This window comes from Lepisma saccharinum, chromosome 9, assembly GCF_977018435.1.
Source record: "Lepisma saccharinum chromosome 9, izLepSacc3.1, whole genome shotgun sequence".
Lineage (NCBI taxonomy): Eukaryota > Metazoa > Arthropoda > Insecta > Zygentoma > Lepismatidae > Lepisma > Lepisma saccharinum.
The window spans coordinates 64,623,531-64,650,207 of NC_139237.1; the positions used below are offsets into that span (position 1 = coordinate 64,623,531).

The window sequence follows — 26,677 nt, forward strand, 5'->3', positions numbered from 1 at the left end:
AGAGAGAAAAAGCTTTTCTTCTTCCTCTCTTCAGTCTCCTCTTCTCCTCCTTTCAAGGGACCCTGGATGAAGGAAAAAGGAGAATTTGGAGAGAGAGAGAGAGAAAAGGGAAGGGCCACTCTCTCTTTCTAATAACTCTCTTTCTTAATGAACTCCGAAATGAACAAAATATCACTTTTTTTTTTTTACATGTTTTACACCCAAGCCTTTCAAATATAAGTTCAGGTTTTGCCAACCATACCAAAAAAAATTCCCCCAAAATTTGCTATCCAACAAGGATGCCAGTCATTCAACCTCCTTTACTATTTAAATATTCAAAGCACCCTCTCAAGCAGGGTGCTACCTACATTAAAGTGACATTAATGTTGTGTGGAAGTCATTATCTATTTTTAAACTGTTAGCCTGCTATGAAGTTACACACTTGCACTATATGTAACAAAATGTCGCAGGTGATGTCACTGTCCTTAAAAACCTCTACGAACCTAATACGTATATAAATGTGTGTGTGAAAGAAAAACTTTATTGGATCAATTGACGCAAAGTTATGAAACAAAAAGAAAGTTGGATATTTGTGCCACAATCAACCAGTGTTTTACTCACACATTACTATTACCTTTTTACAGCTACCTGATGTTCCCCATTCATAGTTCAATTTCTAATTCAGAGGTATAATTGTCTTCAATATTTTTGTCAAATAATACACCTGTGCTAACTTACAAAAAAATTGTAACTTTATAGTGGGAGAAACCATCCACACAGTGTTGTTTACCAAAAGCAAACGGGCAACCTAATTTACATTCACTTAATATTTACTCTTTTTCCACCATGGCACTCTTTTCTTGCCTCTGGTTCTGAACCTGGCATTCTCACTCGATGAGAAGCTAGAAACTAGCTGAGGAATAGAATGGCAGTTCGTTTCAAATCCTTTGTAGTGTCCACTGGAGCCAGGACTGTATTGACTCTCGCATTCTGTTCTCGCACCTGATCGCTGCACAGTTCTTGGGCATACACTACCGACAGTTTCCTCGTGTGTTCCTTTCAGTTTCCCCATTTCCGGAAATTCATTCACGGCACGTGCATACACAGCATCGGCAACAATATTAAATTCATCCAAGAATATCTGCTTCCAATCCACTTTGTTCACTTTGTAATAAAGTTGGTGGAATCTATTCGTTATTGCATTTTTCCCCTTCACAGTTTCTTTATCAAATATATTCAAAACTTGATCCGTTACTCTGTCCTCGACATTCGATAATCTTGAAGGTTGCTGGGTAAAATTTCCCATTTGTTTGTTTTCTGTTGTCTTTCCTGCAGCACTGTTAGTGTTCCCAAAAGTATTCCTAGTTACCGGATGATCCTGTGAAACATTTGACTTAATTTTTATAGGTGGTGATTTGGGTTTCCTCGTACGTTCAAAGTACATCACCACATGGCAGTTTCTTGAGAGAGGGTACATATCAATTGGAACAACCTTTGTTGGTAAGAAAGGATAATCCTGAGAATTTGGTTTCTCATTACTTAATCGTTTTGCCACGTCCTTCATCACCTGAACATTATCTGCGATATACACAATTTTCTCTAGTTTAGCCAACCTTCGAAGTTCATTCAGATTAATAAAGACTGCAAGGAAACAACAGAGCTTTAATTCAAACATCACATAAAAAGATAGATAGCTATTTATAGCAGTATACATACAGTGGAATGTTGATTACGATAACCTCCTCAATTTTACATTTTCAGGGGACCAAGCTAAAAAAATGCAGGAAACTGTAAAACCGACGAAAATTTTGTAACAATTTGTTACGTTGGGACCCTCAATTGAATGTTTCATATAGGAAAATTAGGTTCCTGTTGACTGATTCTAAGTAAATAAATAAAATCTTAACATTTTGCTTCACACTGGAATAGAAATGATTACTTGTGTTATGCAAGAAAATCAATGAATGTTAAAAACAAAGTTCAACTACATTTTACAAGTATTAATACTGGACTGATCAACCAATCAATCATTTTGATTTGTTGATTTAGTTTATTTTATGTTGCTTTTCTGCCACTTTTGGCTTATTGTGGTAATGGAAATGAATAGTGATACGATGAAAAGGATGAAGGAATAATCACAAACACCACAAACCCTCGCAGAGGATTAAACTGAATGTGGATCCAGGTGCCAGAGCCTCGTTAATCATCAAAAATGCATTAGAGGAAAGAGTTTGAGCTATAACTGATGTGTTAAATGTACCATGGACATTAATTATGCGTATAGGGCCCCACATTTTATTGATCATGGCCGAAGGTGGGGGTGACGTGATCAACACCACGCCCCTGGCTGCCTTTACCCCCCAGAGTTTCCTCCAGGTGCCCACTTCATACGATGCTGGGTGGGTGCTGGAGCTGCTTGAACAGGTGGAAAAAATCCCGGTTCTCATCTGCCGGGGATCAAACCTGGGTTTCTTGCATGGTAGTCAGATATCCTAACGACTGAGCTACCATGGCTTATGTAATTACATACGTGCATGATCCTTTATGAACATTCCACAATATGTTGAGCAATTCTTGGGATAAACACAGTAAGGGATCTTTCAGACTGATGCAACAAGTGTCATTTCGAAACAAACCTTCTGAAATAAATGCAACCTTTTGTATCGAAGCAACACGAAAATCTACCAAAATAACAAATCCCAAATTCCTTGACCTTTCTTCCCTTTTTCTCGACCTCCCCCCTTCTTTTCAACATTTATTAATTGCCCCCTACTTAGGTATAGTAGCAAAATTAAGAAAATAATATTTTTATTCAATGAAAAACACCTACCACAAGGGAAAACTGAAGCTGTAATTTGACGAGATTTAGACTTGCTGTAATTATTATCTTAACCACAAAGCAATACAATTTTAGATTTCCAAATATACAATTTTAACAAATCCTAGTACAGGTGTGTAACAATGTAAATTCACTATAATGTAAAAAATAGCAAACATTCTTGACCACCAGAATAATTTCCTTGGCCTGTCAATTTCTTGACATTCTTGACCGGTAGACCCCTGATATTGCTTGTAATGGACTGTTTTCTTAACGTGTATCGCGCTGCCTCAATCTGTTGGTAGTGCATGTGCAGCAAATGCTTTTCTCTAGATTCCATGGGGCCTGTGTCGCTTGCCTCCTGTTAATTCGGTGTGAATCATGTTACTCCATCCAAATTAAACTCAATTTGAACCAATGGTAAACATGTTCTGTAAACTTTTCATGGTGGACAGTGCATTCTAGTTTCTGCTGAAACTACACTGTTCAGCATGCATTTTGTAGTGACATTCTGTATGTAGTTTTGTGAAAGAAAATAGTGACTCATGTAATTTTATTCATCTGGTTGTGAAAATGAAGAAAAGTGATTGTGGCCAGAAAGGACTCTTTGACTGGAAGGAGGGGAGGGGAACTAAAGACCCAAAATGATTTTTTTAAATCTATAATGCATTTTTAGAGAAAGTGGGACATTTGGACAATTGGTACTGTCAGAAAAAAGTTGGGAAAACAAAAGAAATGCTAACAATTTTGATATGACAGTTAATATTTTAATTAACATATTCAAAACCAGTATTTACTTTACCATGAAAAAGATTATTAAGAATTCTATAAAACTTAGTGGCTGCTGTCACCATCCATTTGGGAACATATTTATAACATTGCACATTAATTTTTAATTGTTGAAATCTTAACAATACTGACTTTAGTACTACTATCGAGTTTTTAAATATTGGCACTCTGTTAAAATATTACATAAAATCAATCATCACATATACAATATACATAAATAAAAGAAATACTTACATGGTAAACGTACGATAGCGACCAGCTCTCTATAAACTTTATTCTTCAATTTACTTCTTATGTTAACACCACGAAAGAATTCACAATTGTTTGAATTTGCTGCATTGGCTACAGCATCTTCCACAGAAGCTTGGTCAAAGTCAAAGCCAAGAACCTCCTTGCACACCTACAAAACATATACAATACAATAGGAGATATTTCCAAGCAGAAAAGGCAACTAGTCTTACTCTTAGGCAGTGTATGAAAGGAAAGAGGGCTGAAGGGCTGCATAAGAAATGAGAAGACAATGTGGCCTGTTTTTGTGAAAATTTTGAATTTTCTCGGTGTATGGTGAGTGCTTCCCATTTCCTTATAGAGGTGGCCATAAAGTCTTTCCAACATTACAAAGGTTTATTACAAAGAAACTATTGCTGTTATAGCTGCATGGCGTGCAAAAGAAAAAAACTGATAAAAGCTTTTTCACTTTGTTCTAGATAGAGGCTAAGTTGGTAAAAGAAGCACAATTGCTGGAACTAAAAATGGTGTCGGTGCAGAACACTCAATGTATGGTATCACAAAACCAAGCCACCAATTGTGGTACAGCAAAATTTTAGGTGGGAATATGGACGACCACCACCTGATTACAAAAATTAAAAAATAATAATAAATAAAATAAATCAAAAGGTGTATGAATATGATTGACAAGTTGACAACAGTGTACTTTTGACAACACTTCTTCCTGTCAAAACAAATTCCTTCGTCTAGGCAGTTTTAATTTAAATTTCAGAACAATTTTGTTGTACCTTACCATTCTACTAACCAAGTTTTAAGAGTCAAAATGCACTTGTTATTCAAGAGAGTATAACTTATTCAACACTGTTCAAAATACATGAACAGAAATAAACTATAAAACATTTTTTTATAGAATATCTTTTTCCATCAAGAAGCTTGATCAAGCAAGAATTTATTTTTGTTCTCAAATCCTGCCAAATACCAATAATAATAATAAATAAATAAAGCTATTCATTTTCCCTGACTTTTTCAGAAGTTTTCCTTTTCTGTGAACTTCTAGATGCCAGTTAAATAAATCACCTAGAAAAAAGCAAAAACTTTTTACTTACACTTGCCAACTTCACTGACAGAATTCCAGAACAACAGCCTAAATCCAGCACTAACGTACTGGAGTCTGGTTTTATCAGGTTTTCTATCACTCTGTATAAGATTTCTGCTGTAGCTGTGCAGGACTCAAAATTTGAGAAAGCTGAGACCAGATATCTCCTCCCAAGTACATTTTCCTCAATACTTTTCTTCCCCAGCAAATGTGTTCGTTCTAGATATCTGGAAGAGTTAGAAAAAATTATGTTTACATTTTATATTTTCAATCATCTACAATGGTTCACTCATGTTTGGGGAATAAAAGACATGATTATACAGCATGTTCCGTTCAAACCTCCGACATTTCAATTCATCATTGCTAAAAGTTATGAAACATGATGGAATGTGAGTGGTACTAGATGAAAGAGAAACTTAAAAAATTTTATTGCATGACCTCGAAGTTCACCGTTCTCTCACTATGCAGCACCACAATCGGATAAAGCACAATAGTGACTCTGCAGCAGCGTGCAAAATCTGTATTCAGGTATGCAGAGACCAAATCAATCATTACAGTGCAAAGAAATTACCAGAGAGAATATGGAGGTGAAGAACCTAATGGGAAAACCATTATGGCATGGTGTGCGAAGTTATTGACGACTGGAAGTGTTAATAAACAATTCGAAGGTTCTCAGATTGGATAATAATTGTGCTACAAATTTATTTATACACATAGAGGTGTATTAGAGTTCAGTGTAGAGGTGTATTTGTGTTTAGTGCTTCGTGCAATAAAATTCTTTGAGTTTCTCTTTTGTCTAGTACCACTTGCATTCCATTATGTTTCATAACCTTTTAGCAATGATGAATTGAAATGTCTGAGGTTTGAATGGAACACCCTGTATAATAAATACACGTAAACAAGTTACTAACTTTTTCCGCAAAACTAAACATCCGGATGATTAAATCTGAACTGATATTTTCTGATACTGATAACATCAGCATCATTATCAGTTCAGCCCTAATTAGGAGACAAATGGAACCTAAGTGATGAGATCCAGTTTCAAACACTGGGCCTCATGTAAAAAGATCTACTTCAAACATGTTGCAACTGCAACACATCATAGTTAACCAATCTTAGTTAAAAGCCATTCCATGTGAAAGTGGACAAACAAGGTTAATTTATTTTTATTCAAAGTATCACTTATTATATGTAAAATTAAAGGGAACACTTATTAATAAAAACATTGTTTAATGGCTTTTAAATAACATACTGTTTCAAACCAATTACTTTTTATAGTAGAAGTGTGACTTTATGTGTGGAGTTTCCACTGCATTTAGTTTCATGATACAGTATTATCATACAAAAACTAAATTAATTCTAATTTCGTTCTAATTGTCTCACTTATTCTTTCTAGCTATATCTTAAGCTCTGAAGTATCTTACTTCATTTCAAAACAAACCTTAGTTTGAAGAATCTAGTTATGATAATTTTGTTAGCCTTTGCATTGTTCCATAATCCTACAAAGTAAATAATATGCATGATGTCACACCCTTCACAAAATTTATATAAAAAGCATGTAGTATTATTTTTTGAAACTAAAAGCATCTAAATGTCGAGTAAAGTTTGCTTTGTGAAAATAAAATAAAATTGTTTCAGTAAACTCATATATTTCACGGAGTTTTCTGAAAGACTGAGGAAGGTTCTAAAGTCATGTCTCAGAAGTGTCACACCCGTCACAATTACAAAAAATGTTTTTCCTGTAGCTGAATATTATGAAATTAAATAACTTTCATCAAGGAAAATTAAATTAGATGAATTGTAGTTACATATTTGAAGATGCTAAGAAAATATTTAAAAAATGAACGTAAACTTGTCTGAATGTCACCCGTCACAATGTAATTGCCCGTAACCAATTTAGCAACATGAAATTTCTTATGTACTACACATGTCCATGATGTACAAGAGGTAGTTTAAAATACACAGCATGTTCCAAAATGATTATCGGGGGTTTCATAGTCATTTAATTTCCCTAATCTGTGGGGTACAAGGACAAAGCTTGTATGGGAGTAAACAACAGCTCAACAAGTTTACACAGTGCATCTTATAAATGTTCACTGTGAGCACCTTTCCTGACACAGCCCACATCATCTGGTAGTCCAAGTCTTCCCAAACACAGGTCAGCATGTCTGAAGTGATAGATTGAACAGTTGCACCAATCTGTTTCTCGAGTCTGGTAAGTCGGCAGGAAGTGATGGTACATACACATAGACCCACAAGAAGAACAACTGCACAGGAGTCACCATCATCTTGTAATACACCTACGCTGCACGTGACTGATGGGAAACAAATGACAACCACACAGGCTAACAAACTTCCACAGCCATTCTTATCGTTCGAGTACAAGTACGATATAAATATTCACCTTCATCTGTTGGAATATACCAACTACTTGAACACCAAAATCATTTTGGGATATGCTGTGTATATACAGGGTGGGCACTAAGTTGCTTTCCCAAAATACTTGATTTCTTCATTTATTGGAGAAAGCGACTTTGTGCCCACCCTGTATATACAGCATTTTAAACTTTCCAACAATTTGTCATTCATGTTGGGAGATGATATTATTTTAGCAAATGTTTTTAGCTTTTGAGAAGTGTGGGCCTTTGACACTGTTTCTGAGGAAGTTTTTAGACTATTGTTGCCTTTTTTAATTTGTGTTTGTACTGTGCAAGTCCTTTTAGAAGACTTAGAAGACCTTTTTCAAGAGGCTATTTACACCCCTTTTTAACTTCCGCTAAGGGTTTTAGATCAGGGGATTTTTCCTTGTATATTTAGAAGGGTGCAAAATGGTCATACATGCCGAAGCACTCAGAAATTTTAACTCAATCAATCAATTACTAATTCCAGCTATTAGTCAAAATATCACCAACATACCCATTAACGCTACGTGCAATATAAAGGGATGCAACTTTCAGACGTTGCTGCTGATTTTTTTCCTCAAAATATGCCTTCATGTCTGTCTTCACATCATCAATAATATTCTCTGCTTCAGGACTTGCTTTCACTTGCACAACAATCATCACTTCTCCATAACAAGAGGATCGGATGGTTAATGTATGCCAAAAATCCTTGCCTAAAGTAAGCTGTTGGGTGTATTCCTCAAAGAGCTTGAGAAAAGAGAAAAATACAAGATTCAATGCTTTATACCTGATTTAGAATCAAGTACAAAAGAACAAAAGTTTTATTTTTCTATGAATCATTAGATGCAATGTTCTACGTATGATCTCCAATTAAGGTAACAAAAAAAAAAAAAAGACAAAAATCAGCTTGTAAGAAAAACTGATAAAAATAAACATTTTGTTTACGAAACATGAATTATACTAACTATATCATAACACTAAAAATTTTAAAAATGCATTAAAATTAAATATGATCTCCTTGAAATGGTCTACCTTTTTTACTTTGTTGTTATGGATCCACCCATCAAAATAATTCAGACACAAAAATAGACAAAAAAAAAACCTACTAAACTTTGAATGGGGTTTCTGTAGGATATCAGAGTTCCACCCTCAGGGTGGGTGATCTCATGTAGGAATATTTTCTGCCCACATTCCTGCATTAACTGGCTCTGATACTCTCCCGGTCTCTCATCAAAGTGTATCTAGGGCTGAAGCATGGTGCAGATCACACACCCACTATGGTAGATAAAAAATGTGTGGAACTGTACCTCCACATGTCCTATGTAACATCATGACCAGGGAACGGATATATATGTACACTAGACTCTCGCTAATCCGGCCCTCAATAGTTGGCCCTCTCAGTAGTCCGGCCCACATCCAGCCTGTAGTCACTCAAGCAGAAATGACGCCCACAACAATGAATTATCATGTTCAACAATGTTGTTAGTTAAAAATGCTAAACAATGCTATACATACGTACAATATTTGAAATTGTGACTTTCTTACAGTAAAGTTCAGTACATACTATGGCTTCTAAAAGAAAACACGTAAAGTACAGCCTGTATAGTCCCTATGTGTTTAAACTACATAGTAGTACGTAATTTCCGACTCTCTCAATAATCCGGCACTTCCGCGAACCCGGCACCCATATGTGCAAGGAATGGCCTGATTAGCGAGAGTCTAGTGTATTAAAAATGTATTTTCATCAAGATATGGACTTAAAATTGTAAAAAATTACCTTCTCAATAATATAAGACACTACGTATGTAACTCTTCAGTTTTAAAACAATTGACACTTTAACTATTACAAGACCCTACGTGTGCCACAAAATCATTGCTTCTGGCACTTTTGTTGGGCGTGCAACTAGTAGCGAGGGTGGGGTTAGCAACGGGCTGCTCAACTTGGGACTCACTTCCAATGGTGCCAAATAATGTTTGTACCAACCAGGAGCCTATACTTGAGCCCTCATTCTCTACTGTTGACCATGGACGTCCGGAAGAAACCCTCTCCCCCTGGAATATGAATGTTCATGTAAAAAGTATATATGTTACACATAATTTCATTTGTTAAAGAATTTATGTTAATTACTATAAGGGTGTTGAAGGAACATGATAATTTCAGACTGAAGCAGTGTTTTTTGAAGGGGGATCACTATTATGGGGAAAAATATGCCTCCCTTGCCCCCTCTGGAAAAAATTACCTTGCTTGCCCCTCCCTACATAAAATCCTGCAGACGCCCATGCTGTTGACAACTTTTGTAAATAAACAGGAATTTCAAGTGTTTAAAATAGCAAAAGTAAACAGATAGGAGGTGTAAAATTGAAAAAAATAATGATTGTTCGGATGACAGAAAACTTATAATTAACGCAATTGGAGGGTATAAAAAAGGCTGTAAACTTTCCTTTGTTTAATGTTGCTTTGGAGTTTGTCAGTTATTCACAAGAAATTCACCCAAATCTTTCTGTGACTTGGGGACATGTAGTTATTGCGCGAATATGGAGCATATGTTGAGAAATGTTCTGAAATATGGAAATAATATGTAAAAATAACTAGAATATGAACCAAAACCTAATACATATATGTACAAATATGGAAAATAAAAACTGATTTTTTTCAGTCTACATGCCATGATGCGCGAAGATAATACAAAAGTGATTTCAGCTTCATACGTAAATACATATTTACATATAAATCCATTACCTGGTCATGACATGTTGCACTGTACAGGGACAACTCTACGTGTACCATGAAAGTAGTTTGTTGTTTGCTGTGCTGTTTATATGTATTAATAAAGGTAAAAAGGTAAAGTGTTCCCCTGTGCATAGCACCACGTCATGAAGGCGTATAGGGGGTGTGGGGGTAACGCCCCACACTTTCTTGATCCGGTCGCGAGTGGGGGTGATGTGATCAGCATCATGCCCCTGACTGCCTTTACCCCCCAGGGTTTCCCCCAGGTACCCATGTTATTCGACGCTGGGTGGGTGCCGGGGCCGCTTCCACCGTTAGAAAAGTTCCCGGATTTGAACCGGCCGGGGATCGAACCCGGGACCTTGAGCATGGTAGTCAGACGCGTTACCGACTGAGCCACCGCGGCCACCGTTTATATGTATTAATACCAAATAAAATGAACTTTCAATATGTTCAAACACAAGACATTAGGTAATAGTTTATGTTGAATTATTTGTTCTACTTTATCAAAAAGGCCAAGAGAATGATGAAACTTGTGGGATAGCCTTTGTTCAATGTTGCACATTTGTAAAGTTGCACAATTGAAAAGTATGTGTCTAAATATGCAGTTTCTTTTCCTAAGTCAAAAATCATTGTGGTCACCTTGTTACCTACATTAATTGAAAGAAACATTTCCAAGTTTATATTGAATAGACAGAATGTTGGTCATCAATATCAGGAAAATATTAACATCAGTCCATCCCTAATAAATACTGTGGTATTTTTTTTACCCCTATCCTAGATCCAGTATGCTTGAATTCAAAGGCTTTTGAGAAGTCCTTGAGGCAGAATTTTCGGACTAACGCAATCCCTGGGCCTCATTTTGCAAGCCATAGATTATATAATACTATATAAAAAATAGTAAATATTATTCTTCACTATCTTTCATCCAATTGTACGTACATCTTGGCTTGAGAAGACTTTTGCGTAGATCACATAGTCTACATACTTTGATTTTTGTTATTTAGCATTACTTTTCTGCCATGTTTGGCTAATCGCAACCATAAGAATGAGTGCTGATAAATTGTTGAAGGTACACCCGCACAGAACATCCATGCCCAGGCTGGGATTTGAACCTGGCACCCCTGGCATCATAGTAGGCTGTGATAACCACGAAACTGGGAAACTGACAGCTCGATCAGGAAGTGACAAAAATACACCTACCTTAGCTGATTGTTTGATAGTCTCGGGAAGTTCTCTAATGCAGCGGTCACACAGATTGTTCCCTTCTCGTATGGTGCACTGGCAGTACCTCACTACTGGTGTCTTCTTCTCTTCATCATATTCTATGAAATTAATAAAGGTAAACATTTACGCACATGCTTCAAGGCATACAAGTTTACCAATTACACACACACACACGTCAATTTATTTATTCATAATCCTATTTCTATTTGGGTTACTTTCCATCACTTGCCTACTTCTTGCATTAACTGAAAGGATGAAGATGAATGATAAACTGAAGAAATGGTGACTAGGCAACAACAGAATTATATATCCACCTTGGACCAGGATTTGAATCCAGAAAATCTGGATTTGTAGCACAATACTCTGATCACTAGGGTTAGGATTTTCATGACTTAGCATATTTCTCTTTTGGTGAGGTGTTCCCTAAATATATAGAAATTCATATTATGAAGCATTTGGCTATTTCTACATGGTAGAGCACATTTTGATAATTTTCAGTCATATTCATCAACATATAATTCAATCAGGAGTACCACTAGTGAACCAGATAGAGTTGTGAATAAAACTGTGGATAACGTACATGGTACTTGTGTTGAAGTGGAACAAGGTCAACGAAAAAGAACAAAATTTTTGGGGGAAAAAAACAAAGGGTGTTGGACGTTGTGAACTGCTGCAAAAAATTTATTTGGAGAAGAAATTCTCTCAATACTACAGAAATTGAGCCGAATGACATGGTTTACTTTAAATATGTTCCTCTTGTGTCAGCCTAAGAAAAGAGAAGCTTTTCTCAGTACAAGGCTTTGCTGGCTGACAATAGGCAATCATTTTTATTTCAAAATTTACAAAAGTATTAATTGTACATTGCAACTCAGGGCTTTTAAAGTGAACTAAAAATACTATGTGAAAATATCTCAGCAAATGTTAAACATTTTTGTTTGAAACAGTTCAGTTGTAAGGACATATTTTTCAAATTATAGTGCATACTTTTTTTTAAAAAAATTTAGATCATAATAGTATATTTTGGTGATTTTAGATCATAAAAAACCTAGCCCTACTGATCACACTACCACAGAAGATGAATGTTTTAATTCACACAATGCTATAACTGTTATTACATACAATCATATTCAAGGGGTCATGGGTTCGATACCCGGTGGAGGCACATAATGGTTCGGATCCCACTTTAAATTGTAGGTCCAGTCCCAATTAGCCTTTCTGTGCATAAAGTGAACTTAAAACACCAACCATCATACAATCATTTATGTTTCTTTTATTTCAAATTCTGGTCTCGAAAGCCAGAAAACAGATGCAATCGGGCCTGATGCACTGATCACACATCACCCAATGTAAAAACTGCTGGGCTGGCAAATGGCCCTCATAGGGCTGCTGCATCATTCAGTTTAGTTAATTTTATCTCAAATTAAACTTTCAAAATATTAAACCATCAATGTTGCAAAGATGCAAATTTATTTCCATGAAGATTTTTCATAGGGTGAGTCAAAAATCACGAGACACCTCTGCAGTAGTGTTAATCCAAACTCTGAAGAGATATGAGAAAAACCCTTTTATGACACAACTACAGCATGGTCACCATCTTGAATTTAAGTGAAATATTTTTATACAGAAAGTGTGCCATGTGATACATTAAACTGGACTAGAAAAGTTCCAAAAAAGTAAATCGCCTATGTTTAGGCGAAGGCATAAAACTTGGGAAATGATTTCTGTTGCTGGTACTGATGAAGCAGGAACACACTGGAATCCTAACCTACATGGGAAAACCATGTAAAAGTGAAAAAAAGTAAAGTGCTCCCTTGTGTTTTGCACCATACCATGAAGGCGTGTAGGGTCCCACACTTTCTGATCACAACCGAAGGAGGGGGGGGGGGGGGGGTGATGTGATGCACCATGCCTCTGGCTGACTTTACGCCCCAGAATTTCCTCCAGGTACCCACTTTATATGATGCTGGGTGGGTGCTGGAGCCATTTGAACAGCTGGAAAAAATTCACGGTTCTCCCACACCAGGGATCGAACTAGTGTCTCTCGCATGGTAGTCACATTCCCTAATGACTGAGCTACCACGGTACTACTAGAAAAAACAATATCACTGCCACAAATTTCAACCAAAGCCACATAATTGCATCTAACCAGCACAACACTTGTGTGGAAGGGAAGTTAACATTTGTGTATCTTACACCCCTATATTGGTAAAGATACACCCTATGTATTCTAATGAATAATATTCACAATACAACCTGTTAAATAACTACGAAAAAGAAATACAACTTACCTACAGCAAATGTACACTTGTTCCTGTATTCAGTAAACACAGGAGCCCGTTGGAAGTCAAGAATTTTTACTGTGTAAGAATGCTTATCATACATGTATTTCCTGATCGACTGGTCAAAAATATCATGTACAATTACCTTGACTTCATCTTTAAAAACTTTAGCTTTCCTTTTAACCTATTCAAAAATACACACATTAGTGAAAAAATCGGCACATACTGGAAAAGAAAACACTGTGACATAAGTTAGTCTTTTAAAAATTAATGTAGAGTAAAACACAAATACACACTTTCAGAGATTCTGGACTGCTAACCACGGTGCCAGGGGTCCTGGGTTCGAATCCTGACCTGGGGCATGGGTGTTCTTTGCAAGTGCCCTGTCATAAATTTCAACATATCATCACTCATCTTCATCGTAGAAATTAGCCAAAAGTTTCCAAAAAGTTAAGCTAAATAACAAAAATCAGCACATCACGCTACGGTGCCAGGGGCCCCGGGTTCAAATCTCAGCCTGGGCATGGATATTTGCGAATGTCCATTCATCAATTTCACCATAACATCACTTATCCCCATTTTCGCAAATTAGCTAAAAGTGGTACAAAAAGCGAAGTAAAATAGAGCAAATCAATCAATCAAAAATCAGTCAATAATAATCAAACTGCACCCTTGAAGTTCGAATAAACTAACTGATTTGTTTCAAATAAAGCAAGAATTAATTTATGAAGCTCAATATTGCAAAAATAACTTGAATCTTGCAAGGACCATGCTCACAAGTTTGAAACAATTTCTTTAATCGGAAAAACACTATGCATATGCAGTGACATTTCTGTCACTTTTGGACAAACACTAACCCCACAGAAGATTATACTGGCAGTGAATTCAGATGCCAGTAGACATTAGTCTGGAAAATGCAGTCCAGGGTGTACAATGTACAAGGGTGGTTAGCATTTGGGTGTCTATGAAAAGGATCACCCCTTATATCCCAACAAAAATCTGGAGATGATAATATGGTAACACTTCAATCTAGTGAAAACGGATTTCTTCATTTTTACAGAAGAAACTACTTACAGAAATCAGTTTCTGTAGCATTATCGAAGTTCGCAATGTATTTTCTTTCATCGTGTAATCTTTTTTAGCACGAATTCATGTTTTTTTTTCTAGAAAAATGAATTTTTAACTATGTTTGCCTAACCTTACCATGAATGGTTTTTGGGGCTATGCGTGAATGGTGTTCGGGACTATTCGTGAATGGTTTGTGGGGCTATCCGTGAATGGTTTTTGGGGCTATCCGCTATTATTTTCGTGAGAAAAGCATAATTCCACCCTAAAGAATGTTCCACAATGCAGAATACGTAAGTAGGAATGTTAAAAAGGACAAAAAATAAGTTATATAGGAGTCATTCCATGCGAAATCAACACAGCCCCCAACCTGACCATCTCCGATTTTCATGAAATTTGGGGAGTTGAAACTATGCATGGAACTTAGTAACTACGAAAATTTTTAGTCTCGTGCGTCTTGTAATTGTTAAATTATTCAAGGTCAAAGTTCGCATAAATTGCCCTTTTTGAGCCCGCTTAGCTATACTATCCTGAGACACACAACCTATTCACAGAAACATACAGGAGAGGGGGGAAAATGCAGTAAATAATCAGAAAACCTCATCAGTACAGGATTTTGTCCATACAGAAAATGCATTTGTATCACACTACCATCTATCACAATTATACTGGCCTAAAATTTGATTATACAAAACGCAAAATGTCTAAGAATTTGTGGGACTCCCCTGATAAGTCTTAGCATTGTTGCCTTGTAATCAAGGGGTCCCAGGTTTGTTACCCAGTGTAGGCACATAGTGGTTCAGATCCCACATTTTAAACTGTAGGTTCAGTCCTGATTAGCCTAACTGTGCATAAAGTGGACTTAAAAGACCAACTCAACCAAACCGTCCAAGAATTTGGAAAAGAATTAGTAACAAGTTGCAACACAAAATTTTACTTTAATTTCAAGCTTTGGGTGCAACAATGTATTGCAATTGAATGAAACACATATCCGCAAGCAAAACTATTTATATGACTTTAATGTGAAGTAAACAACTACAGTAATATGTTCTGCTGTATTAAATAACCAACATTCTTACAGACAATGAATCCTGATGGTCTATGACAAAAAACAATCCAGTGAGACATTCATACAGTTTCATCTACTACAGTTACAAATCTTTTCACAATACAGAATAACTTAAATACTTCCAAACTTACAGATAAGTCATACTCCTTATTACACGTCATTTCATTTGCTCTCGTTTCCGTGGGAATATTTTCTTCCTCAAAACTTTTGTGATCTCCATCTGCTGGTTTAGTTTCCTATTATGTCACAAAGAATATAAACACCATCAGAAAATGTACATCATGGCTAATACAGTGTTGTAAAAGTCCTGCAAGATTCTAAAAATCTGTAACTTTAAAGTAATAGGTGGTAACAATTTGATATGGGGAAAACACATTTCTTCAATTTTACAGGAGAAACTGTTTACGGAAATGAGTTTCTGTGGCATTTTCAAAGTTTGTGGAGGTATTTTCTTTCATCGTTGAATCTATTGGACCACGAATTCATGTATTTTCGAAGAGAAATATATCTCCGACACACAATTGCCATTCTTCCTGTATGTGGACCGGATGTTCCGTACGTTTGATGATGTAACCCCCCTGTCAGTGTTTCCAACCATGCCTTTTTTATTTTGCAAGAAGTGAAGGTGATTTTTTTTTTGAAAGCTGTATCACATTGTTTTACAAACAAAATTTTAACTATGCTTGCCTAACCTAACCGAACCTAAACTTGCCGGAAATGGTTCGTGGGGCTATGCGTGAATGGTTTGGTTTTGAATTTTAACTATGTTTGCCTAACCTAACTGAACCTAACCTTCTGTGAATGGTTTGTGGGGCATTTTTCGGTTAAGAAGGTTGGAAATACTGCATACCCACTGATGATCCACGACGTGCCAAGCTGTGCTCGCCATATTGTGCCTTTACGAAAGCGAAAAGAGGAAGAACAATAAATACTCGTAATGTGAAAAATTGAAATTATTTTCATGAGAAAAGCAAAATCCCACCTTAAAGAATGTTTGGCAGTGCATAATAGGTAAGCACCAATGTCAAACAAGACGAAATGAACGAGTGAAAGGTGTTTTCCCCATACCAAACTGGTACCTAATAGGTTTATTACAACAAAATATTGTTTTTTTTATAGAGGAAAATTTTAAATTTTGTGTTCCTCACACTGCTGAATGACGTGTGTGTAGGTGATCACGTGATCGCAAGATGGAGTCGATCAGGAAAAAGCTCAGTGGGTGATATGATTTGTCGAGTGTGGAGAAGGTTCCAAAGAATGTTTGGAAAAACACCTACATATTAAAAAATATATTAAAAACTTACGTTTTGTGAGTATCTATACTGCTTCTGCTACGTTTCGGGACGCAACTGCTCCCTTCTTCAGGCTGTTCACTTTTAGGTTATACTCAATTCATAACCGCGTCGACCTTTTATTAGGTATAGGATATGGGATTGGTTAGGTGTGTGTGGTTAAACAGTACATACTTAACACCCAAAACAGGTGTGTGTCCATTTTACCATGCTGTTTTCCCGATTAAAACTCTCCTTGAAACGTTAAAACTTTAAAACTAAATAGCCACGGCCCGCGTGTGCTGCAATTGCAATACTTCAAGTTTTCCTCGTAGAGCGTGAGGCCGGGCGCCTCCCCTTTCCTTCCCCTCCAGTCTTTCATCCTTCCCTCCCTCTTTTCCATTTCACGCAAAGTCAAGTGAGAATTCCTCTTCCATTTGAGCTTGGCGTGCTACTTCCGGGGTTACGTTAAAACCTATTTTTATGTATTCTTTCCCATCCCACTTTTTGAACATTTTCCCCCACATCTCGTCGATATTCCCATCGTCTCTGTTTAATTTATTCTCTCTTCCCTTACAACCTTTAACCACACACACCTAACCAATCCCATATCCTATACCTAATAAAAGGTCGACGCGGTTATGAATTGAGTATAACCTAAAAGTGAACAGCCTGAAGAAGGGAGCAGTTGCGTCCCGAAACGTAGCAGAAGCAGTATAGATACTCACAAAACGTAAGTTTTAATATATTTTTTAATATTATAATTGTGAGTAATTTGCACAACTTTCATCATGAATTCGTGTTCCAACAGATCTTGACAACCTGAAGTTCAAGATACGTGATGTGATTCACAACATTCCGGACGAGAACCATCAGTATGCAATTCTTGGATTCAAACGAAGATTGCAAGTGTGTTTGGATGTGAATGGTGCCCGGCCGGAGATCTGGTGATGAACCAAACCACAATAAACATTAATTTTAAAATTTCCTCTGTGTAGCAAACAATATTCAGAAATTCAAAAATTCATTATTAGAAAAAGTTACTAAGGTGTAAAAAATGTTTTGTATGAAGTGAAAAGAAGCATGGATGAAAGACAGATGTGGAGTCATTTGCAAAAATTTTCAAAGTGCCTGAAGCAACACACTAGCGTATGTTTCTGCACATTCTAACATTCTACCCCTAAATTCTACATTCTGAAACAAACATGACATCTTTAAAGTCACGTGAGATTATCTTGGGCCTCTGAACGAATACATAAAGAAATGAATATACATTTACTAATATTTATGACTAGGTAAAATTGAATTTAAAAAAAGTTTTTATTACAAAGTTACAAATGTCTGCTCAGACTGTCCACACTAAGACAGTTGACAAAATTTCCCACTTTCTCTTAACTAACTCTCTAGCCTTCTTAAACCCGAAGGTTCATGGCTGCAGCAACACAGGCCTTCCATCTGTCCCTATCTTGAGCAAGATCTATATACTCTTTTCCATCCTACCGATTTCCCTTAGGTCCATCTCGACGTTGTCCCTCCATCTTCGTCTTGGCCTTCCTACTGGTCTCTTACCATCAGGTTTCCCAACAAGAATCCTGTAAACTCCTCTTTCCTCTCCCATTCGTGCCACATGGCCGGCCCACCTAAGTCTTCTTGATTTAATCATTCTAATAATATCTGGACATGAATACAAATTATGTAACCTTCTCCACTCACCTGTCTCCTCATCCCTTTTAGGTCCAAAGATTTTCCTAAGGATCTTATTTTCAAATACTCTCAATTTATGTTCCTCTTTCAATGTAAGGGACCAAGTTTCACATCCATATAATACTACAGGCAAAATTACGGTTTTGTATATTTTAACTTTTAGTTTCTTAGATATTAAACGAGAAGACAAAAGTTTATGAAGAGAGAAGTAACATGCATTTCCTGAATAAGCCTACTTTTTATTTCCTCTTTAATATAATTTTCATTTGTTAATATTACTCCTAAGTATTTGAATTTGGAAACTGTTTGAAACGAGTTGTTATCAATAATTATATTTTGATTATTACCTAACACTTGGTTTCGGCCTGTAAGCATATATTTAGTTTTCTCTTTGTTAACTTCCAAACCTATCTCTTTAGCAGTTTTGAAAAATATTTTAGCATTATTCTTAATTGTATTCACATCATCCCCCAGTAAGTCTACATCAACTGAGTCACACCATTTAATTTTAGTCCTTCTTTAGTTTCGTTTACCTTCCTAACAGCATATTCTAAGGCAAAATTAAAGAGCAATGGAGATAATGCATCTCCTTGTTTTAACCCATCATGAATTGTAAATTTGTCAGACATATTAATACCCACACGAATTTTACTTTCTGTTTCACTGGTGCATATTTTTATCATACTAACAAGCTTCTTAGGTATTCCAAACTCTACTAATATATTATAAAATTTATCTCTTTTGACCGAATCATATGCTTTTTTGAAATCAATGAATAGCTGATTGACATTTTGATTATATTCCCACTTTTTTTCAAGTGTCTGTCTGATGTGAAAAATTTGATCTGTAGTTGATCTATTGCGTTTAAATCCACATTGATAATCACCTATAATTTCATTAGCATATGGGGTTAGTCTTGTTAAAAGAATGTTAGATAATATTTTATATGTTGTTGAGAGTAAAGAAATTCCACGGTAATTATTGCAGTTCATTTTATCACCTTTTTTAAACACAGGAACAATTATGGATTCTTTCCACTGTTGAGGGATTTCTTCTTTATTCCATATTAAACAAATTAATTTATGAATTTGACATATTAATGAATTTCCACCATATTTAATTAACTCAGCTGGTATTAAATCAATGCCAGGTGCTTTGTTATTCTTTAGCCTTTTAATAGCATCTTTAACTTCACTCAAGTTAGGTTCTGGAACTAAAGGTTCTGCTGTGTGTACTTCATTCACTTCTGATTTATCTCCTACATGGACATTTAAAAGGTCATTAAAGTAGTTCTTCCATCTATTTAGAATATCGCTTGGGTCAGCAAGAAAATCACCGTCTTTATCTTTTATCAAGTTTACTTTAGGTTGCCACCCCTTTCTAAACTCATTTACACCTTTATATAAATTTCTGCTATTTTTATTTTTGCTGATTATGACATTCATTATCAAACCATGGCTTACTTTTTCTCGGTTTATGGTATCCTATACTTTCTTTAGCTGCTGATTCTATTGCATTACGTATGTGCTCCCAATTCTTATTTACGTCTGTTTCATTTATATTTTCATCATTATTTAAATCCTGCATAACATCAAATCTATTTGACAGTTTAATTTGGTAATCTTTCTTAATTCTTTCATCAGTAAACTTTCCTGTATCAAATTTTAGAACTTTTAGATTTTGTTGCTTATGATTTATCACTGAGAGTCTTTCTTTTAATTTAGCAATTACTAAATAATGGTCACTGGCACAGTCAGCACCTCTATGTGTACGAACGTCAATTATACTAGTATGCCTTCTCTTATCAATGAGAATATGATCTATCTGATTATGAGTTTTACCATCTGGAGAAGACCAGGTATATTTATGGATATCTTTATGTTTAAAAGTGGTACTTTTCACGATTAAATTCTTTGAGGTTGCAAAAGTAATCAATCTTATACCATTATCATTACTTAATTCATGAAGACTTTATTTACCAATCGTGGGTTTAAATGTCTCTTCTTTGCCAATCTGTGCATTACAGTCACCTAACAGAATTTTCATATCATACTGAGAAAATTTATCAAAGACCTGTTCTAACTGTATAAAAATCATCTTTAGTATTATCATCTTTATCTTCCGTTGGTGCATGTATGTTTATTAAAATAATTTTACACCACCTACCCTGTAAAACTGCATATGATATCCTATCATTAATAAATTCTACTGTTTTAAGAGCCGAGATAATTCTATTATTTATGAAAAAGCCTGTTCTAAAATTATGATTTTCAGTACCACCATAGAAAAAAGTATAATTTTTAGTTTTACAATTCCCTTCTCCTGGCCACCTAACTTCCTGGACAGCTACTACATCTAATTTATACTTAACTATCTCATTAACTGTACACTGAAATGCCCCAGGCCGGTAAAGGCTCAGAACATTCCAGGTGCCTAATTTAATATTCTTATTCCTAACATAGATCTTATCCTTAGTCCAGGGACCTCCCAAAGTAGTCCCCACCCGGAGATCCGAACGGGGGACTATTTTACCTCCGGAATATTTTACCTTGGGAACATCCATGGCCTTATATTGTTGATTCTTGACATGGCTTTTTACAGTGCAGAGTTGTCAGCTCTACGCCTAACCCCCAATATGAATGGAGGAACTACTACAGAAGACAAACACAAACACATTAGACAGCACAATTACTACACAAGACTAACACAAACACATTAGACAGCACAACTACTACACAAGACACACACAAACACATCACAACTCCCCTTCGCAAGCATATACTTTTTTGCACTTATTGTTAATTTATTGCTTAGTATTTTTTTTAAAAAAAGATACAAAACAAACTTAACTAAGAGCTTCATTGTATGTTCTCAGCACTGTGTAGTAAATTACTTCATAGATGATTAAGGGGTTAGATGAATAAGAGACGTGTGAATAATTTGTTTGTACTTGGCGACGCTTTTCTAGGTTAAAGGAAATAGATGAATGAACAAACGAGACCGAGAACCAGACCGACTTCTACGAGACAAGACGAGATGGTGCCGAGTCTTTTGTCAGTACAAAATATGTATTGATGTCGGTAACCTTGACTTAATGAGTTCCTAATGCTCAAAAAACACACCATTGGAAATCAATTGCTCAAAAAACACACCACTGGAAATCAATTTCATATAGATAGCTGCCACGCACTTCTGCTGGTATGATCATACGAGTACCGGAGCGAAGATAAATCAAGACGAAGACAAAAACTCGGCAGCCATTTAACCAATCAGCGAAGTGAAGAGTGCCGTGCAATAATGCACACTCAAATGCCAAGGCTAGAACAACTTCACACGATGTGCACCAGCTAGTTTCATTGTAAACACGTACAGCAAAGAAACAATGAAGCTGGAAGGTCGGGCTGAATCAAGAACAGAATCGAATCAACGAACACGTGAGGTGTGTTACTGGCACTGTGGCCTTGCGTTTGGAAGGACGGTGGTAACATCTCGGTGGTTTGACATGCGCTTGAGAATTCTCGCTTCAATTCACAAACAGTTTATGCTAATTTTGACAAGGATTTCTGCACTCTCTGGAACTTAGTGCTGTAATAGTTTCCTTGGAGAAGACCGCGGATGTACAATTTCTCTCCTGTACATATCCAGCTTCAATATTAACATGGCTGCCATAGTTATTAGTCTGCAATCAGCCGCATCACGTATGTGCAGTCGTTAAAAGAAACACTCCCCCATGATTGATTGATTCATTTGCTTTATTTTACTTCGTTTTTTGTGCCACTTTTGGCTAATTTGCGAAGATGAGGACGAGTGATGACATGATGAAATTGATGAATGGCTACTCACAAACATCCATACCCAGGCCGGGATTCGAACCCCGGACCCCTAGCATCGTAGCGCGATGTGCTAACCACTCCGCCACGAGGGCCTGCACTTCCCCCTTTAGACTACTGGTAGCTCTATGGGGGAAGTATTTTCTTTCCTTGACTGTACACAGCACAAGTCCTCTGGAATCACAAATTGTGGATCTGACATCCGAATCCCGAGGTCAATATCGAAATCCTGAATCTTGGATTCGATAACCGAATTCTGGGTACTATATCCAAATCCCTAACTCTGGATGCGATATCCAAATCTCGATTGCAATATCAGAATCCCGAATCCTGGATGCAATATTCAAATTCTGAATCCTGGATGCGATTTCTGAATCTCGAATCCTGTATGCGATATCAGAATCTCGAATGCGATATCTTAATCTCGAATCATGGATGCAATATCCGAATCCATACCCTGAATGCAATATGCGAATCCAGAATAAAATATCCAAATCCCGAATCATGGATGAACTGTCTGGATCACAAATCCTTAGATGCTGTCCAAATCCTGATCCTGGATGAAATATCCAGATCGCGATGGATGCGATATTCGAATCCCGAGTATGGATGCAACATCTTAGTCCCAAATCCCTAATGCAATTATTCCAATTCAGAAACTTGGATGCAATATCTCAATTCCGAATTCTGGATGCGATATTCGAATATCGGATTGAAAGTGTTATTCGCATTCGCCAAACCTTAGTATACACCAGTGGTTCTCAAACTTTTTCTCATTGTACCCTTAAGTCGTAACAAAACGTCTAATGTACCCCATCATATGTTTATCGGAATAGTGGGATTTAGGGACTTTTTGGCTGCTTGATTGGTGGGGCGTTTCTTATCTGCAGGAGGCTTGCATCTGCAACAGAGCAAAATAGCATTGGGGCTGTATGTGGAAAGATGGCAAAAAAATAAACATTAGAATCCTACGTTTATTATTTTATTGGGCGCTCTTACGTTTACAATCTTCATGATTAATTATGTGAAACACATGTATGCTAAGAAGTACATAAACAACTTTATAACTCTTATATGCATATTTGTTCCAGAATTGTTGAAAAAAGTAAAGAACAAAAATAAGTTTGTAAACAAACTGTAAAGCACAATTTTGGAGTTTTTATTGTGAATCCCGAGTTTCTAGTTTCTAGTGAGAAGTATGTACCGGCATAGTATGTCACAATTTCTTGATGTCTGGTTGTGCACTTGAAACTTTCAAGCGGAGATTCAGCTCCAAATTTAGTATATTATAGATTTCAAACGAGTCTTTGTTTCAAAAGATATGAAAGAAATATAAGAGTGTCAGTGACAAAATCAGCCTTATTTTCCTGGTGAGTGTCAAAGCTATGAAGTCTGACACAATGAAGTGCTCTACACACCTGCAGCAAAAATCTTCCGTGCTGATCGCGTACCCCCTTCAAGTCGTTCATGTGCACCTGGGGGTACGCGTATCACAGTTTGAGAACCACTGGTTTACACTATACTTATTTATTTATTTATTAAACACTACAGGCAAATGCCCAGTTACAGTGCTTTGAGGTATTGTATGAAAGTACAATCCCAAATTGGTTCCATACAAGGATATAAGGAACAGAAAATTAACAAGATTACAGCGTTGTAAAAATATGTAAAGATAGCTACCAGTAGTAGCCCACTTTCTCTTGGAATAAGTAAAAATATATGTAGGGGAAAGGAGGGGATTAACTGTATGGGAAATATTATTAGCCATTTAAATTGCAAGTATTGACAGCTAAAAAGCAACATTCCTAAAATAGATTATAACTAGAGACCGGATGTTAGGCAAAATGCCTATTCTTTCCTGTTAGAAATATGATGAAAACGAATGTTGCGAAGGCCAGGGGGGAGGGATTAGCTTCATTTAAAGCCAATTTAATTTTGCCTATTTCATACGATATTGCCTATATTATTTCATAAATGCCAGATATTGCCTATTTTAGGCATTTTCTTTAAAATTGGGACATGACTGAACTCTGTGCATACAATTTCCTGTCCCCAGGATTAGTTTCCGATCCTTCCAAGAAATTTAAAAATAACAGTTAGCGAGTTATTGCAGCTAATAAGAACTTGGACAAATTAAGGGCAATTCAACAAGTTCTGAAAGCTGAAAATATACAAACTGAGTTAGATCCACATGTTCTCGCGTGCTTTAAGTATGCTCCGGTAACATCTGTGGAGGTTGAAAGATCTTTTTCAATTCTAAAAATGTGTTGTCCGATCGTAGACATAACTTGTCGGTTGATCACCTGAAGAAATACCTTGTACCGCAATTAGTGCTTCTTATTCAGAGACTGCCAAACCGTACAGTACAAACTTGAAATGCATTTAAACAGTTTCTCAGTTCGAACTGCTGTGTGGAATATACAGTGTAAATTTTTTAACTGAAATAACCCTGTGTGCAGTGATAAAGTGTATATTTAAATAATTTGCGTACTGGTTGGAAGTAGCCAACAATTTCTTTTGTCAGACTATTGTGTGTAGCCATTATACAATAAAAAATTTTGGGCTGACGTGACTCCTGTTTGCAGTGATTTATTAAGTACAACATTGGACTGCTGTCTCTCTCTAATGGTGAGCTCCTGGTTTATTTTAAGCAACTATAAAGAATGTACAGGTAAGTCTTTATATTATTTAAACACCTATTTCTTTTTGTATGTCTATCTTCATTATTTTGAGTTAAATTTCATTGCCTTTTTATTGCCTATTTTGAAAATTATAAGTGCTTATTTGCCTGCCTATTTTATATATTTTTAGTGCCTAAACATCCGGTCTCTAATTATAACAATGCTGAAAGTATTTATTTGACAAGCAAAAACTAATCTGTAATGATGTGAAATGGAATTAGATATAAAAGACTTATCAAAAAAAGTTGTTGTTTTTCTTGGTGATTCTATACATTATGAATGTTTATAAAGAAATCTTGAATTTTACACATTATTTTTCCCTGAAGTGATTCAGACACTACGAAAAATGTTCTGTCACCCAAAAACAAAGGCACAGGCATGACTCCATACATCGTTAAGATTTTAATACAAAATGATTTACCTCAATTGATACTCCTGATGAATCTGTATGATTGACTTTAGATTCACCCTCATAAACTATCATCACTTCTTCATCACCATCATCGTCTTGAGGGACATCTGGTACAATGCATTCATCAACATTCAAATCAACTGATCTGTCATCTATCTTGGTGGCACAAGGTGAAATAGCTAAACAGTTTTCTTCACATAGAGATGCAGGATCTTCCTCTTCATTATTGAGATCACTAGATTTCTGAAAGTGTTCGGACTCGTTAACAGTGTCGGAACTCTCAAGCTTAGCTTTACCTTCATCATTGCATACTTTTGATGAACTCTCAGAGTCTGTATCCAATTTTATTTTCTTGCTGTCAGGCTCTCCATCCTCTTCCAAAAACACAGGTGCTTCATTTTCATCATCATCATCATCACCTTCAACTTCATCCACAATAGTGAATCCACTCAGGAAGTCATCGTCACTTTCACTCATTATCAGCTATGAGATTCCTACAAAAAAAAGAAGATAATAAGTTTCATTGGATTTGACTATAGTTAGAAAGCCTCCATGACAGATATTTATATCATACAAGAAAAATGCACGATATTCAATCATAGTGACTACCTTGCATTCCACCCCCGACCGAAGCAATAAAAATCTGCTTCATTCCCAAAACTTGGGAGTCGTTGCCCTTTTGTCACACATGTGGAATCAGTAGCGTACGCAGGATTTCATCAAGGGGGGTGTTATCTCGAAAACTTTCTACAAATTCACATTACCATTGTTTTATTATACTTTAATTAATTAATAATAATACTAAATTAATTAATAATTCTTATAATTAATTAATTAGTTTAATTACTACTAATGCAGCTGCTATTTATGAAAGAAATAGAACAAAATTACAATTCTTTTGTTTCAAAATAATTGTCTAGTCAACGGTTATTTGTATATGATAAGTGAGACATTTTAAGTGTGAAGAAAATCTATAAAAACAAGCAAATATATTAAATTTATTGAAATAATCGAAATATGAAACTCATTCAAGGAGCCGCGCTGGTCTAGTCTGACAACTTCGTGGGATATCCGGGTTCGATTCCCGGAATTGGTTGGA

General features: G+C 36.1%; 1 protein-coding gene across 2 annotated transcripts in view; it reads right to left on the reverse strand.

The window, feature by feature from the left end:
• Positions 1–500: 500 nt before the first annotated feature.
• LOC145992088 (uncharacterized) overlaps positions 501–26,677 on the reverse strand; it is a 38,009-nt gene continuing 11,832 nt past the window's right edge. For both annotated transcript variants that reach the window (XM_083128309.1, XM_083128310.1), the window contains exons 2-9: positions 25,588–26,072; positions 15,812–15,916; positions 13,556–13,730; positions 11,244–11,365; positions 7,827–8,059; positions 4,921–5,137; positions 3,821–3,986; positions 501–1,620 (exon numbers count right to left, since the gene is read on the reverse strand). In XM_083128309.1, coding sequence (XP_082984435.1) covers positions 803–1,620; positions 3,821–3,986; positions 4,921–5,137; positions 7,827–8,059; positions 11,244–11,365; positions 13,556–13,730; positions 15,812–15,916; positions 25,588–26,055 — 2,304 coding nt within the window. In that variant the 5' untranslated portion in view covers positions 26,056–26,072 and the 3' untranslated portion in view covers positions 501–802. The remainder of the gene's footprint in view (positions 1,621–3,820; positions 3,987–4,920; positions 5,138–7,826; positions 8,060–11,243; positions 11,366–13,555; positions 13,731–15,811; positions 15,917–25,587; positions 26,073–26,677) is intronic.